At 29.2% G+C, this 16,921-nt stretch overlaps 4 protein-coding genes across 4 annotated transcripts; 2 read left to right on the top strand and 2 right to left on the bottom strand.

The window, feature by feature from the left end:
• Positions 1–2,015: 2,015 nt before the first annotated feature.
• On the top strand, positions 2,016–2,516 carry LOC124940245 (pathogenesis-related protein PR-1 type-like). The gene has a single exon (XM_047480743.1). It carries the CDS (start codon positions 2,016–2,018, stop codon positions 2,514–2,516), a length of 501 nt encoding a protein of 166 aa, XP_047336699.1.
• A 1,915-nt stretch (positions 2,517–4,431) lies between these two features.
• On the top strand, positions 4,432–4,947 carry LOC124940111 (pathogenesis-related leaf protein 4-like). The gene has a single exon (XM_047480596.1). It carries the CDS (start codon positions 4,432–4,434, stop codon positions 4,945–4,947), a length of 516 nt encoding a protein of 171 aa, XP_047336552.1.
• Positions 4,948–7,270: 2,323 nt separating this feature from the next.
• LOC124939000 (probable xyloglucan endotransglucosylase/hydrolase protein 10) lies at positions 7,271–8,794 on the bottom strand. The gene is made up of 4 exons (XM_047479519.1): positions 8,605–8,794; positions 8,439–8,539; positions 8,156–8,349; positions 7,271–7,655 (listed from the first exon to the last, which is right to left on the bottom strand). The coding sequence occupies exons 1-4, from the start codon at positions 8,792–8,794 to the stop codon at positions 7,271–7,273; spliced, it is 870 nt and encodes a 289-aa protein (XP_047335475.1).
• A 3,039-nt stretch (positions 8,795–11,833) lies between these two features.
• Positions 11,834–13,545, bottom strand: LOC124938111. Its single transcript, XM_047478486.1, has 2 exons — positions 12,867–13,545; positions 11,834–12,774 (listed from the first exon to the last, which is right to left on the bottom strand). Exons 1-2 carry the CDS (start codon positions 13,391–13,393, stop codon positions 12,012–12,014), a joined length of 1,290 nt encoding a protein of 429 aa, XP_047334442.1. The 5' UTR covers positions 13,394–13,545; the 3' UTR covers positions 11,834–12,011.
• Positions 13,546–16,921: the final 3,376 nt, after the last annotated feature.

The following is a 16,921-nucleotide window of genomic DNA, read 5'->3' as shown; positions in this document are numbered from 1 at the left end:
TTGCATTTCTTTTATCATTGATATATTGGTTTGGCTGAACAGGTTTTGGTTGCGAGCAAAATAATCCGCACGTTTTTAAAAATTTACGGGAAAAACCGAAAGTAATATTGAAATCTCTCGGTTTTTCTTCAAATGGAAAAACCGAGAGATATTAGAAAACTCTCGATTTTTACCCAATGAGAAAACCGAGAGTTATATGACAAACCCTCGGTTTTTACCCAAAAGAGGAAAACCGAGAGTTATATGAAAACTTTCGATTTTCCACTTCCTGTAAAAACCGAGAGTTTTCATATAACTCTCGGTTTTCTCAATTTGAAGAAAAACCGAGAGTTTTCATATAACTCTCGGTTTTCTCAATTTGAAGAAAAACCGAGAGTTATTACAAAACTCTCGGTTTCTTCAAATGGAGAAAATCGAGAGTTATTAGAAAACTCTCGGTTTTTATCCGAAGAGGAAAACCGAAAGTTAAATCAAAACTCTCGGTTTTTCCACAAAGAGAAAAACTGAAAGTTATTTGTAAAACCCTCGGTTTTTCCACAAAGAGAAAAACCGAAAGTTATTTGTAAAACCCTCGGTTTTTCCACAAAGAGAAAAACCGAAAGTTTTCATATAACTCTCGGTTTTACTCTAGGGTATCTAAACCGAAAACTCTACGATATCTCTCGGTAAATGCCCAATTGTTTTTAACGAGAGAGTCAATACCGAGGGATGGCGAGAGTTACTAAAACCTTCGGTAAAGTGTCTATACCGAAAGTTATAGGGTCAAAACCGAGAGTTTTTACTCTCGGTTTTGACCCCTTTTTCACTAGTGTTATTTCACAAGTCATGTCTCGTATTTCTGTCCCTGCGATTCAAAAATAAGCATGGAATAACCACAAATTCCAAGAAATATTAGGCCGTGTTCGGATTGGGTTACTGTAATAACCTAGAAGGGGAAAATATATAATGATTTGTGATGATTTTGAGGAGGTGAGAATATTTTTATAAAATTACTTAAAAAGGAATTGATATATAATAATAAAATAATAAATAATAATTTAAAATAGAGAGTATTTTAGTATTTTTAGTAATGAATTGAGTAATGTAATTGATGAGAAAGAATGAAAAGATGTTTGAATGAGTTGAGTTATTTAAATAACCCCAAACGAACGAGATCATATAAGTGTTCAAATTCTCATCGGGTCAAAAGTATTTATTAAATTACATATATATATATATATATATATATATATATATATATATATATATATATATATATATATATATATATATATATATATATTATATATTAAAGTACAATTGATTAACTTAAATTCACACAATTGAAAGCTCAAAATAATTTGTTAAATCAATTCAATAGTTGTCTATTTTATTTTTATTGACATTTCAATTAAATTAAAGATGAAATTGACACAATTAAATATATTAAAGAAACCAACTTGGGCCAACTAAAAGTTTATATCAAATTTTAGATCCATAAACAAATAATATTATATATAAAAAAAATCACAATCAAATTAATATTGTTATTTATTTTCTCTCTAACAAATAGTAAATATCTATCTTTAAATATATTTCGTGATATTACTTAAATTTAAGCCAAATTTTCAAAAAGAAAAAACATTATATTAAATCAAATGTCATTACTACATTATCGTTATAGTTCCCTAAATTAAAAAAAAAAACTAATTAAATTGAGAATAAATTGTTACTTATATTGTATATGATCAAAAATTTATGAGAGTTGACATTTGTGAAACATTTAATTGACTTTATCTTAAGATGATAAAATTAAATTTGGAATGAGACAATTTGAATTATTCATTTTGTCTAATCTATCAAGTTTGATAAGACTCAATTGCACCTTTTACCTAGCAAGTTTATAGACTTGTCCTTCAACCTTTTACCTAGCAAGTTTATAAACTTGTCCTTCAATGTCTATTATAAATAGTTCTTTATCCACAGTCCATTTCCTACAACATAATCCACACAAGTTCAAAAGTAAAAGAACCAAAATGGGAATCAACTTAAACATCATCAAACTAGCACTTCATGTGTGTCTTTTAGGATTGCTCTTTGTTATAATTCCATCATATGCACAAAACTCCCCTCAAGACTACCTAAATGCACACAATGCAGCCCGGTCCCAAGTGGGCGTTGGTCCCATGAGATGGAACAACAATCTGGCTGCATATGCCGAAAACTATGCGAAGCAAAGGCAGGGTGACTGTAACCTCATCCACTCTAGAGGGCCATACGGAGAAAACTTAGCCAAGGGTAGTGGTGCCTCCTTCACTGGAGTGCGAGCTGTGAGCCTTTGGGTTGGAGAGAAACCTTTCTATCACCATAATTCCAATAGTTGTGCTGCAGGTAAAGTTTGCGGACATTACACCCAAGTGGTATGGCGTAGATCTGATCAACTTGGTTGCTATAGAGCTCAGTGTCGGAATGGTTTTTGGTTCGTTATCTGTAGTTACTCTCCTCCCGGTAATGTTGCCGGACAACGCCCATATTGACTTCCTTATATATAAGTTGTTGAATTATATATTATTTGTGTTTAAACTTTATGCTTCAATAAATAAGCTTGAGATCAAGTGTATTGCATATATATATATATATATATATATATATATATGTATGTATGCATGTGAGTGTGTATCAACTTGGCAATAAGACCACACATGTAAATTGGATTCGTTTGAGTCCCTCTATGTGTTGACATCATTATGTTAATATTATTTATCTTATATGTGAATATTAAGTTTCAGTTTTCTGTAATTTCACATAATATAATTTATAAGTTGTAGCTTAAATGATTCTTATATACTAATCTAATCAAATGGTCAAAGTAATTTATAAATATCCAAAAATAGCATAAAGTTAAAATATATATTTTAAAATGAAATAAAATAAAAACTTAGATATTAATACAGAAAATAAACAAAAATTGCCGAAAAAGTTGAGTAGCTCACCGAAACATTACGAATCTTTGTCTGAAACAAGCTCCGTAACTCGCAAAATGATATGTTTGACGCTTTTAAGAACTAATAAGGTTTTGTTTTGATTGGGTAAAATGTTAAATGTTTTGTTTGGAGAACTAACAAGGTTATGTTTTATCAATATTCAGAAAATAAACAACGATGTCGTGGTATCCAATAACAACATCAACTATAATAATGGGAGGTAGCATATTTCATTAATATTGTGTTTTTAATATATCAAGTTGACAATAATGGTTGTATGTTTTGTTTCTAGTATTTAATTTGAAACGCTTAACATGAGAGCGCACATCGCCTGAGAGCGTACATCAGTTCTCACGTGAATCCCGTTTCATATTAGAGTTGTTGTGTGATACTTGCTTCACATTAGAGCCAACTACGGTCAATTTATCATTAGCGACAATAATTTGAGCAATAATTATAATTACTAAGAAGATTCCCTATAAATATAAAAAAATAATAATAATAAATAAAATTATAATAATTTAAAAATATATATTCAACGTTTAAAATTGTTAATAAATCACAAATAATATATTAAAAAAAACACTCACATTTCACATTTTATTCACTTTGTTTAAACAACTCATCTTCTCACATATTTTTCTCAATGGATATCTCATCTCGTGACCTTACACTTTCACTTTGGTTAAATAAAAAATCTTAAACATTGTCAATCTCTTTTTTACCCTCACTTTATCCCATTAATGCTCAATCGACCTCTCACCTCGAGACTTTAAAGTACTCTGACAGCTGACCAATCATCTCATTTCATATTTATCTACCAAATCAAATCAGACTTCTAATCTCGTGAACTTAACTTTCACGTCAATCAAACAACTAATCTTCTCGTATCAATTTCCTTCTCAATCGACATTTATCTCTTTACCTTACTTCCACTTCGACTAATCAAAAAATATTTATTTCCACATCTATTCACCAATCACAATCGACTATGGCATGAGAATTCCATAAACATCTTCAACAAGGAACTCTTGCCTTCCTTAAGACCACTTAAATTTGCTTCTCTTATATAAGAAAAAGCTATTAAGATCTAACAGTATTAAATTAGAAAGAATAAGACTATAATTTTTCTTTATATATATATATATATATATGGCCTCAGTACTCCTTTTTTTTATATATTATCTTAAATGGTCTTAGAGTTGACATTTCGAATATTAATGATTTGGCCTTATCTTAATGATGATCACATTAAATTTCTGTCACGTTGTGACGACTGCTACTAATATACTAAAGAAATTATTTTATTTCTCTTATTAGTTCCATAAGGACTTTAAATATACTTCCCCACAACAAGTGTGTATTTTTTTTAAGTAGAAATCCCTCTTATAAATAGTCCCTTAGACACCCTCCATTTCTTACCAAACAACAATCCACACCAATCCCTAAAGTGAGAAGTACCATTAATATGGGTTCCAGCTTCAAAATCTCATTTTCTCTTCTTTTGTGTCTTTTGGTTTTGGTTCTGGTTCTTGTTCTTCCCTCTTATGCACAAAACTCCCCACAAGACTACCTAAATGCACACAACGCAGCCCGAGCCCAAGTGGGTGTTGGACCCATGACATGGAACAACAATCTGGCTGCATATGCTCAAAACTATGCCAATAAAAGGTTGGGTGATTGTAACCTCATCCATTCTGGGGGGCCCTACGGAGAGAACCTCGCCAAGGGTAGTGGTGCCTTTACTGGAGTGAATGCCGTGAACCTATGGGTTGGAGAGAAACCTTTCTATGATTACAATTCCAACACTTGTGCTAGTGGTAGGGTTTGCGGACATTACACACAAGTGGTATGGCGTAACTCTAATCAACTTGGTTGTTATAGAGGTCAATGTCGGAACGGTTGGTGGTTCATCATATGTAGTTACTTCCCTGCTGGTAATATTATTGGACAACGCCCTTTTGACTTCCTTGAAGATATGTAAATTGATTAAAGAAGTTGTTAATTATGTGTATTTAAACTTTCTGCATCAAGAATTAAGTTTAAGCTCTAGGGAGATGTGTGGTACATGACATGTCCCATATGAGTCTTAAGCTTTTCAATAATTTAGCAATAAGATCACATACAGTTGTAAGGTGGATTCATCATTGAATCCCTCTAGCATGTTATAATGGAATGGTGTAAAATTTATAGTGCTTTCAAATTTCTCTTATATCTCAATATTAGATTCAATTTGAGCTACTAATCTCAAATTAGAATATAAGTAAAGTTTCTCTTATTTATCAATATTAGATTCAACTAGGTAAGATCTCATGCGTTGAAGAGCTGTTGTCGTTATAAATAAAGTTAAATAAAGTTATACACGATACAAATCAGAAATGACTTTGATAAACTTCTTCCAAACAACTAAGTTTTACACGCAAATTTATTAAATTATAAAAAGAGACATGTGACCGTAAACAAAATGTGTACACTCATCAAGTTTAAGAAACATAAGCTATAAAAATCTAGATAGACTATAATAATGATTTAAAGTGATGAATTTTAGAAGTTTTTGTTTACTTTTTTCATTAAACACATTCTGAATAGTTGAGCAAACTTTTTCAGACTTATTAAAATTTTAACAATGTTGAACACATTAATCAAACGCTGTATAATTTTGATAATAAAATTAATAATATGTATATTTAGACAGGGAATCATTCAAAATTATTTATTTCATAATCATATTCGATGTTGATGTATTAGATATGTTTACACTTCACCTATTTATTTTTATTAAATGTGACCAATACTTCAATTGATTAAACAAGAAAAAACAAACATGTGCTAGGTAACAACTTCCATTTAATTATTTTCATAGGAACTGACGCATTTCACAGAAAAAGTCAAGTCGCTCTACCAGATCTCTTTTCATTTAATTATATTTAACTTGTTTATTTTGCGTGAATTAACCGATTCCTTAACCCAACTCGTTTAATTTCACGTAATAGATCTTGCGTTGTGATGCGGAAATTCATAAGCAATATTATTATTATTATATATATTTCGTTTTGTAAAACAATAAGAAGATTACCAAAGAAAATTATATTTAGAACTAATAGAAAGTTGTCTAAAATTTGTAAAGTAGATAGATGAAAAGTTCAAAATATATAAAAGTCTCTATTAAAACTTATATAAAAGTTAACCCATTATAACTTAAGGGAAGAGTATGTTTAAGAAATCAAAGGTTTTGAGTGAATTTTACTAAAAACGTTAAAAGTTGGAGTGAAGTAAGATTCATGACTCAGTGTTAACTTTTTAAATTAAAAAAACTTATTTGAAAGTTGAGATAGACTAAAATTATTTAACAAAAATAAATTTAATATTTTTCAATCAAATAAAATTGATTTATTAGTTATGATAATTTCTTATATAATGGGACAATTGTAGTAAATCGAATTGAGGTTAGAAAGGGAAATAAGGAAAATTGAAAAATATTAAATTATGGAGGAAATAATAGCATGCCAATTATTATTGAGATCTTTGTTTGAACTTATTCATGTGTTGGTAAGAATTTATGGCATGAAAATATTTATTACTTCCTTAGTGTTGAATTATTTCTTATCACTTAGGTTGAAGATGTGTTGGATTATTTATGTATTGTTGAAAGGTATGACTTTTCCTTGTTATGTTTTTTAAAACAACTTTTCATTCTTTTTCTTTACATGTATATACAATTTTATTTATGGGTTTGTTCATTTGTACTAAGTGACAAGATATTCTATATTCATAGCATTTTGTTCACTAAGAGTCAGTTGATGTTGGGTTTTAAAGCCTTTTTTTATTAGTATGTTAGTTTGATGTTGAGTTTTAAAAGATTTTTATCCAAAATGCATAAAACTTCTCCATCAAACCTTTTAATTTATCAATTTAAATATCAAATTATCATTATTATTACTTTTTAAATGGTCCATAAAACATTAAAAATATGAATAGTTTAAACACGATGAAACAAATCATGACATCGGAAAAATTAAAATACTGAAAGACAATAAGAGAGAAAAATAAAGATAGTAAGCCAAAAACACTAATACAATTAACATGTACGAAGATCTTAAGAAAGGAGATAACTCACAAACCAAATTTTAAATGTCTTAATTGGGAGGTCCAAATTTTTTATTTGAGTATGTTTAAGTATTTATAAAATGAAATTAAAAATGTTAAGATTTGTGACATGTAATTATTAATATAAGTAACTTCTTCCAAAAAAACAACTCAAAGAAACCAAACAACACTTCTTTGTACGTAGATGGATCGATCAATACTTAGAGAGAACATTCTGGTGGAAATTTGTTTTGGAACCTTTTATCGTCTTCACAATAATCATAAATGAGATGATATTTCCTAACCCATCTGAGCAGCCTCCTTTGGATCCATGACATGTTACCTATTCTATCTTTATTCCGAACATTACTTGTTCGACAAGAAACCATATTATCGTCGCATGCAAATGCATTGGTTTTATAGTCTCTAAATGAAACGGTGAATGGGCCTCTTGACCAGTTGATTTTGTCGTGCCCACCTCTTGTCGCCCAGCTTTCTCCGTCCCACAGGCTAACCAATAGCCTCATTGGTTGCCATCCCGGAAATACCACTCCTTTCATAGAATTGCTCCTATATGACCTTATCGGCACCCAATCCACCATAAAACTATACAATGGCATGATTAAGATTGTATCAATTCATAGATTCGTGTATTAATTTGCAAGTTCTCAAATCACGACAAGTTAATACAATAGTTGACATAAGTTATATGAGTCAAAACAATTCAAAAGAACATCACAAATTAATATATTCAAAAAGGAATAATCATAATTGTTAAAGAATATCAATATTGAATGATCATTTCAACAAAGGAAGAATGATCAACAGTTGATGATTGCTTAATTGTTTAAGTTGCAACTACTCTTATCATTATTTGTTGTGCAACTTTTATTTGGCCCACAAAAAGCTTGAATTTGTCATATTTCGTGGACAAATGAAAATTGTCACTTTTAAAAAAAAAAATTGAAGAAGGGTTCTCATCTCATTTTCATTTTTTAGGTTTGTGCATTTTTATTATGTTTACTAACTATACTTGCTAACTAGATATTACAATATATCTTATAAGATTCAATTTGGGAGATTGAAAGTTAGAGTCATTAGCTTACATAATTTGGTAAATGTCCCATATTATTGAGTAAGTATGGAAGTCTTCTGTGGGATCAAACCATAGGTTGATCCTCTCTTCTCTGTTTCCAACTCCACTGACAAAAACATTTGTTTGAAGAATGTATGGTTTTCCCAACACATTTCCAAGAAACTCGAAGTCTATCTCGTCGTGTTTTGATCCATTTGATTGAAGCTGAAATATCGAATCAACATACTTCTCAACCGAATTTTAAAAAAAAATGTTGCGATTATTATAGCTAGCTTTAGTTAAATATTGCTTACATAAAAAGCAACTACTGTGCCCGCCGAATTGCCTGGTATTAGCCGAATTTGCATGTCAAATTGTCCAAACAAGAAGGCATCATTTGAAGCAAACCCGGATCCTATAAAATGGAAACGTCAAAAATCAAATCAACTAGAATTACTTTTTAAATTTGCCAATGTATACCTGAACTTTTATCGAGTTTTAAGGTCCTTAAATGTCCATCCAATGAGGTGTTGATATGATTAGGAGACCATGTGATGTAGAAATCCTTGTTGAAGTCACCCACAGAAGAAAATGAAGCCACCGACGAGCAAAGTAAACTAAACGCGAGAAAATCAATAATAGATGCATAAGTTCTCGAGTTTCTAGGCATGATTTGTTGTGTCATGAACCGGGTAGAGCAAGTTGAGATGATTTAAAGATACTAATGAGAAAGAAGACATTAGATGCATGTTTTATAATAAGTACTCATAATTAAAGTATGAAAAGAACATAGGTAGGTTTTTTGGTAAGCAAAGAAAGGTTATGATAGGCTTCAAGGGGAAGCAAAGAAGCATTTAACTAATTAGTAGATGTTGGTGGCATCTTATCTTATATTAGAGCTAGCTGTAAGTTGTTAGGTTGGTACTTAAGGTCTATTATCTTTAATTTTAGTTAGTTAAAAGTATAATAATGTCTCATAAGATCAGATTAAAATTTAAAAATCAAATAAATGAATGAGAGTGAAAAAAAAATTAAAACACATGTATATACATCCTCCACACAGACCACCAAGTCAAAATGTACAAAGAGTTAAAAATTTTACAAAAAAAAGATAAAACCAAATTTTATTGATTCCTTTTATCTCCTAGATTATAACCAAATGGGTGAAAATCCATCCAAAAAAAATTCAATTTGGTGCAATTACAAGTCACAAGTATTGAAAAATTGAACTCACTAGAGTAGTTCAAGGGACAAGTGTCGGTGCTTAAGAGATACAAAACACGGGTTCAATTTTCAATTATTATTTATAACGTCTTAAGTGGTTATGACTATTTAGAGTCGTGCTAACTTTCTAAATGAAAAAAACAGTATTAAGAATTTGATGAAAAGCTAACTATCAAATTAAGCTTCTCCTAATTATTCAAATCCATAAATGATCTCTTTTGGGTTTAAATCAAGTAATGTTTGTTATCATTTAATTCATTATCTCCTTTATTTTTGGCATTGTTATAGAAGGCCTTGGCAGAATTATGGCTAAGGAAGATGTCAGTGTATGATCCTGTGATTGAATAATGGGAGATCTGTTAGTATTTCACAAACAATAAAATTTAATTGAGTTCATAATGGGAAAGGTCTATAAAGGCAGGAGGTTTGCTAAAAACAACTTTCATGACTATTAATATCAAACTGAAATTGGATTGGTGTTCTCTTTGTATGATCAAAGCTAGAGCTTCAAACTTCTTATCTTTGATTAGGGATCTTAATCTTTTTTAGGCATGCACCAAACTAAGAATAAATCTTGATAAATCTTGAATGTTGGAAACAGTCATGAGGTGGATAATCATATTGGTATTTTAGCCTTCAATCATGGTTTTTTTTCATCCACCAATTTGGGTTTTCCCTTGGTTCTCATGGCCAAAAGCAAGGACATGTGGAAGTCGGTTTTAGCAAAGATGGACATGCAAATCCTTGTATAAAGGTGGGATGTTAGTTTTGATCAAGAATTTATTGTCATCTTTTCTAACTTGCATGTTTTCTTAGTTTTGTGTTCCAAAATTGGTGATGATTATGCACCAGTATGGTCTAAACTAATTGAGTTAGTTCACTTATCACTTGAATGATCTTCTTCACTTCAAAACTTGATAAGTGATATTATATGGCAGAATCTTTGGGATATGATAACTGGTTTTTCAAAATCAGACACAAAGTTGATGAATGAAATAAGCTTCATTAATCTTGTATTACTGGGATTCCTTCTCTACATAATGTAAAATTTTTAATGTATTTTATTAAATCCCTTTCATTTTCTACACAAAAGATCAAATGTTTATCATTTTTTATTGGTTAAATTGTTAAATTGGAGCTCCAAATTTAAGACAATTTTATTTCAAACATCATAGGTCTCTTTATTGTTAAAATTATACAAAAACGAAATTTTTCACTATTTCAAACACATTTAATTTATTATTTTGTGACATTTATAAGTAAATAAATAAATAAATAAAATATTTATATCACTAATTTAATTATTGAATTTCACCGAATTCGCTAATATATTTTAGAGAATCGATTTTCAAGACCCTCAATTCAGTAAATCATTAAATTAGTTAATAGATATTTTATTTATTTATAAATGTTGAATAACAAGTTAACTATATTTAAAACAATAAAACATTTGTTTTGTATTATTTTAACAAAATAAAAAGCTCCAAATTATAAAATTTGAAATCCCAATACCCAAATAAGGCCACAATTCAACCTTTTTTTTTTATATTGAATTTAAGAACTGCACTCAACATATCTATTTAAGAACAAGGACAATATGAAAAATTAGTTTTATGCTATAAATGATAATATTTATAGTCGGAGTCTTTCTTCTACTTCCTAGAAAATGAGATATAGATTGTTTTTGCTTGTTTTGAAAACGAAACTTTAACTTTTCCCCGAAAGTGTATTTATTTGTATTAATACTTAATTGTTTGTTCATATGTCCATTATTTCAACTATAAGAATTGAATTGTTCAATAAAACCCAATTTAGACCAAACTAAAACAATCAATATAGGGACAATCAAGTAGAAACTTATGCCTAACTATGTCTAAAAAGTAGTTTGATCAAATTTGAATTTATTAATTAAATTATTATTAGTTAATAAACTAATAATAATTTAATTTTGTATTGATAAATTAAATACAGCTGTTTTCGTTACAGCTGTTTTTTCCATTGTCCTTGCCAACTTTATTTATTTTTAATCAATTAAATCAAAAGAGAGTATTCAATTTACAATTTAAGTTTTTATTTAATGGTTGAGTGTTAAATACTTAATTGAAAATATTTTTGTTTTTATTATTAATAAAATGAGCTTAAAATACAATGAGATTAATCATTTAAAAAAATAATAAAACGATCTCGAAAATCTTAAAGTGAGATTAATCATTTAAGAAAAACAATAAAACGATCTCGAAATTCTTCAAGTTCACCGACCGACCATCTCTACCGACTTTTTAGAAGAAAAAAAATCAATTTTATTTATTTATTTTTCATCCAAGAGTGTATTCAATTGAAAATTTAAGTTTTATTTCATTATTGAGTGTTAATTTAAATTCTTTTTGTTTTTATTATTGATATGTAAGAATAATTTTAAAATAATAAGTTATTTGATATTTCATTTTATAAATAAAATGAGAAACACTTCTAAGAACCTTTCAAATGAAAAACATAAATTTAATTATTTTGTCAGTAATTTTCTGAACCTCATAAAATAAAATAAATAAAAAAGAATTAAGAATCAGTCACCACGTGTCTGTCAAATACAGTCCTAGTCAGCAACATATCTCTCTCTTTCTAACTAAAAACATATCAAAAAATAAAAAGTTGATATCTCTCTGTCACGCATAACCTCGAGATCCGCTTAAAACGACGTCGTTATGACTATCCTGGCGCGTGAGTTCTTTCCTTAGTTTTTTCGAGAACGGCCTACAAGCATCCACACTAAGATTCAACGCCGCCGCCAAAGCCACAAATCCAGCTGCATCCTCCGTGCAACTCACGTGCCTAACTCCGACCACCACCTCCGGCGCCGGCAACTTCCTCCTCTCTCCTTTCACCATCGACGACATCACAAATCCACTGTACATAAACTGCACCCACGATCCCGAATCCGATCCCGAACCATACCCAGACCCAGAACCAGAACCCATGTCGCAGCTACTCCCCGGAGTTGATATCGGAGAAGAACCCGAGTTAATATCCATGGCGAATTTCCCACCACTTTTAGTGTTAAGAGTGGATTGGTATAAAATTACAGGCTCAGCAACAGCTGTTGTGGTTGGATCAGGGAGGAGTTCGAATCTATACCCGATTCGATCGTCGTTTCCTTCTCTCCAAGCCTCAAGACGGCCCCATGGCTTCCAGGTACTGTCGCCTGGAAGTAATATGAGCCAGGCTCCAGGATTTGATTTGTTGACTCGATCCGATCCCGGGGAAGGAACGAACGGAGTCACCATTGAAGCTGCAGCCACCGGAGAACCGGAAAGGTCGTGAATTGTAATAGCCCATCCTTTTCTTTCCTTACGCCGATTCTTACTCTCACCGTTTCTCAATGAATCCAATCTAAGCCAGCTCTTTGATGGGGTTTCCTCTGAAACTAATCTGTATAAGCAATTCAAATTTATTAAGCAAAAATTTGTGGGTTATGACTTATCATCAGAATGAAAATGATTCGATAGATGAAAATAACAAACCTTGAATTGAATCTACAAGTGAAGACAGGCTGTAAGACTTTGTCATTAGTTTGAAGAAATACTTGAGGACTACATTCAGGTTGTCCATCAAATTGAAACACAAATCTTGGATCTGGTTCAGCCTGGACTCTTAAATTCAGCATGGTTTGAGAACCTGTCTTAATCAATGTCGAGCCGTTGTGAAAGACAACAGGTCTCGACATAGATTCAATTCCTTTGAAATCCAGCGGTAGTGAAATGGAACCCAAAAACTTCTTAGTACAAAACCCACCACGAGATGCATAAACCTCAACCTTCAAATAACATGATTTCGATACCAACAATTTATCCATCTCAGATTTGCTTAACGTGAAGCAAGCGGCGGCGGCCGGAGATGGAATTTGATCGTTTATAGGGAGAGGAGCTGTTTGTGATGCAAAACCCTTGAGCTTGATTTTGCAGAAACAGGATGATGACGATGATGAGGAAGATGGGAACTTTAAGGATAGGTTTCCTACAACTATACGAAGAAATCGACATGGATCCATGGCCGGCTTGTTATACGACGACGGCGACGGTGAAGATGGAGATGAAAGAGAGAGAAAGAGAGAAAAGGATATTTAAGGATGAATTAAGGAAAATTGTGATTCATGGTTTGAAGAGCTGTAGAATGTGCTGGAATCTGAGGGAGATTGTAATTTGCAGGTAACAGCCTGGAATGCTTGTCCCACTTCAAAAGCCTAATAATAATAATAATAATAATAGTCAAATTACAATATTATGTTATGTTTGGCGGTTGGTTCAATATAGGCTCAGTTTGAATGTAAAAAAATTAATAAATAAATAAATGGAAAAGGAAAATCACTAGTGATCCTAAAAAAACCAAAAGTGAGATAAGGTCTTGTTTGAATATCTAGTTATTTAAAAAAATAACTATTTGGGATTATTTTTTGGAGTTTGGATTATTTTTATTTATTTTTTAAAATTATTTAAAATGTATTAATATATAATGATTAAAAAATAAAATTAAGAATATTTTAGTATTTTGATAATTAATTGAATGATTTAATAAGAAGTGAATAAAATAAAAAAATTATTCAAATAACTCAAACCAAACCATACTCTAAGTTATTTGATTTGTAAAAAAAAAAAAACTAATAAAAGGAAACAAATTTATAAAGTTATTACTATCTCAATAATGGTAATAATGCATATATTGATATATAATATAGTAATATATTTAGTGCATTAATAAAAAAACAATTATATACAAGCAAACAATTATTATTGAAGAGGAGAATTAAAAATTGATAAAAAAAAATAGTGCAAATAATAAAATAAGATATTAATAAAGTTATTACTATCTTAATAATAGTAATGATCCATATATGGATATATAATATATTAATATTGAATATTTTTAGTGTGTTGAAAAATAAAATAAGAAAAATAATTATATACAAGCAAACAATTATAAACTTTAATATTGTTTATCAGTAAATTATACTCTAATATATATATATTAATTATTATATAAAGTGGATAATATGAATTTTCAGATAAGCTCTTTAAAGATTAAAAATACTTGAAGTATCAATATGAATTAAGAAAACAATTATTAACAAATTTATATATATAATGATGCTTAATTTTTAAAGTGTTCGGATTATCGGGTCGAGAGTTGGGATTAATTTGGATATATATGTGAGAGTAATGAATATTTGAGTCGAAAGTTGGGCAATGGGTTAGCTAAATACAAACTGACACAATCCAACACGATATTTGTACGGAACGACACGATACGATATTATCTCACTCGGATCTTGGGTTGACACGATACAAGCACGAGACAACACGGTCACGACACGATTATGAGTTTATACGATCGAAACACAGTTACGAGTTGACACGACACGAGTATAAACACGACACAAGTATAGACACGAGCACGAGTATACACACGAAACGACATAAACACAATTAGTCAAATGACCTAAACTACTCACTTTAACATTCTCTACCCCTATTACATTTTTATTCAATTAAAAAATTATTTAATTTCATAAATATAATATTTATAATTAAAATTAAACACACTAAAATATAATATTAAAATAAAATATTAACTTAAATAATATAAATTAAAATAAAATATAAATAAAAAATAAATTATATAAAAAAAATGTGAGTCTATTAATAATTATCTTCGATATTATTTTATTAATTACTTATTAAATTTTTGATTATTTATAATTTCAATTATTATTAATACATTAAATAATAAATATATGATAATAATTTTAATTTTAATAATATAATAATATATATTTATAAATTTTACCACCTTTCTCACTTTCTCTCCCATTTCTTTCTCAAACTACCCATTTTTACATTATCAAATGGCCACGTCTCTATAAATATATTTACATTTTCATTAAATTTATATATTATTTAATTTTATAAATGTAATATATATAATTAAAATTAAATATACTAAAATATTAAAATTAAATATTAAAATTAAATATAAATATAAAATAAATTATATGAATAGAAATTTGAGTCTCATAATAATTATCACACCTATTACTTTTATTAATTTACATATTATTTTTAAAATTTTAAATTATTTTAAAATTTTAATTATTATTAAAACATTCAAACAAAATATATAATAATAATTTAACTTTAATAATATAATAATATTTTATAAGTTTTATTAACAATATAATTTAATATATATAAATAAATAAATAATTAACATGAGTGTCAAGACACACGATTGTGTTGACACGATAACAAAATCTAGTCGGAATAACACGAAACACGCTTTTAAACACGAGTTAGTACGACACTAATAAACTCGTGGACACGAATAACACGACACGAATGAGTCCGTGAATCATAATATTTTGAGTGAGTCAAGACACGATACAACACACATAAGATTTAGACATGATACGACACGACACGATTGAGAGTTTAACACAACTTGCCCGAGTCAAATACGAACGTTTATGTACGATGCCTAGCTCTAGGTCGGATTGTGGATTGACCTGCCTATAAACTTAAAACGGTTAAAAATAAAATTAAAAATGCTATAAGTATGGTTTGAAATTACAACATAACAAAATAAGTACAACACTTTAACCAACTATGTTAATAACATTTTATGTTTTAAATTCAACATCAAATTTGATAAACGTGGTAGTTCATTAATAGTTTTTAATCGATCATAATTCTCTTTTGACTCTACGCTATAGATTTCACTATTATTATAATTAGTTAGCAATAATGAAATAATTACGTCATATTTATAGAGATATGAGACATAATTCATATGGATATAATAAGTCTCGTCTAGGCTACTTTAATGGTAGTCTTTACATTTTTTCTTTCATTCGTAGTATGGGGCAGAAGCGGACTCTAGAGGTCAAACTAATTGAGTTAAGAAATCAAACTGTATCAATTGTTTTAGAGATCGTTCTGCAATATGAGAGTTAATGAATACTTGAGTCGGAATGTGGGTTGACCCGCCTATAAATTTAAAACGATTAGAATTAAAATTAAAAATGTTATCAATTTTTACAGTAATATTTTTTTTACGATTTTTTATATTATTAGTCGTGCATTTTGCAAATGCTCGAGATAACATGCCATATTCAATATTATAATTTTTATAAGAGTAATGTGCATTTATATCTTAATTAAAATTTGAAATTTGAAATATCACATGGTATCAAATTATTCATTTAATTAATAATATACTATTTTCATTAAAAATGTTTTAAATTAAAATTTTATTTTTTAAAAAATTAAAAATAAAAATTAATAAAATGTTATAAATGTATATTGTTTTTTACAACAGTGTTTTGAAAAGGGAGGACAGTAAAAATTAATGACAACCTACATAGAGAGAGAATCATGCTGAAGGCAAACAATTAAGGGTGTCACATGCAAATATATCAGAACATTGTAACAAGACAAATCAATCTCCATCAAGGTTCAAAGTATAACATATTTTTACATGATTCATAGTTAAAAGTAACCAGATTCAAAAGTGATTATCAAATGTT

This window comes from Impatiens glandulifera, chromosome 5 (genome assembly GCF_907164915.1).
Source record: "Impatiens glandulifera chromosome 5, dImpGla2.1, whole genome shotgun sequence".
Classification (NCBI taxonomy): Eukaryota; Viridiplantae; Streptophyta; class Magnoliopsida; order Ericales; family Balsaminaceae; genus Impatiens; species Impatiens glandulifera.
This window is presented reverse-complemented; position numbering and strand designations above follow the sequence as displayed.

Bases quoted from the DNA above. Each gene is read 5' to 3' on its own strand.
- LOC124940245 (XM_047480743.1), top strand. From the start codon at position 2,016: ATGGGAATCAACTTAAACATCATCAAACTAGCACTTCATGTGTGTCTT.
- LOC124939000 (XM_047479519.1), bottom strand. From the start codon at position 8,794: ATGCCTAGAAACTCGAGAACTTATGCATCTATTATTGATTTTCTCGCG. The intron at 8,350-8,438 runs GTAAGCAATATT...TCGATATTTCAG, and splicing joins GCACAGTAGTTGCTTTTTAT to CTTCAATCAAATGGATCAAA. The intron at 7,656-8,155 runs GTAAGCTAATGA...GCCATTGTATAG, and splicing joins TGGGACATTTACCAAATTAT to TTTTATGGTGGATTGGGTGC.
- LOC124940111 (XM_047480596.1), top strand. From the start codon at position 4,432: ATGGGTTCCAGCTTCAAAATCTCATTTTCTCTTCTTTTGTGTCTTTTG.
- LOC124938111 (XM_047478486.1), bottom strand. From the start codon at position 13,393: ATGGATCCATGTCGATTTCTTCGTATAGTTGTAGGAAACCTATCCTTA. The intron at 12,775-12,866 runs GTTTGTTATTTT...TTGCTTATACAG, and splicing joins ACTTGTAGATTCAATTCAAG to ATTAGTTTCAGAGGAAACCC.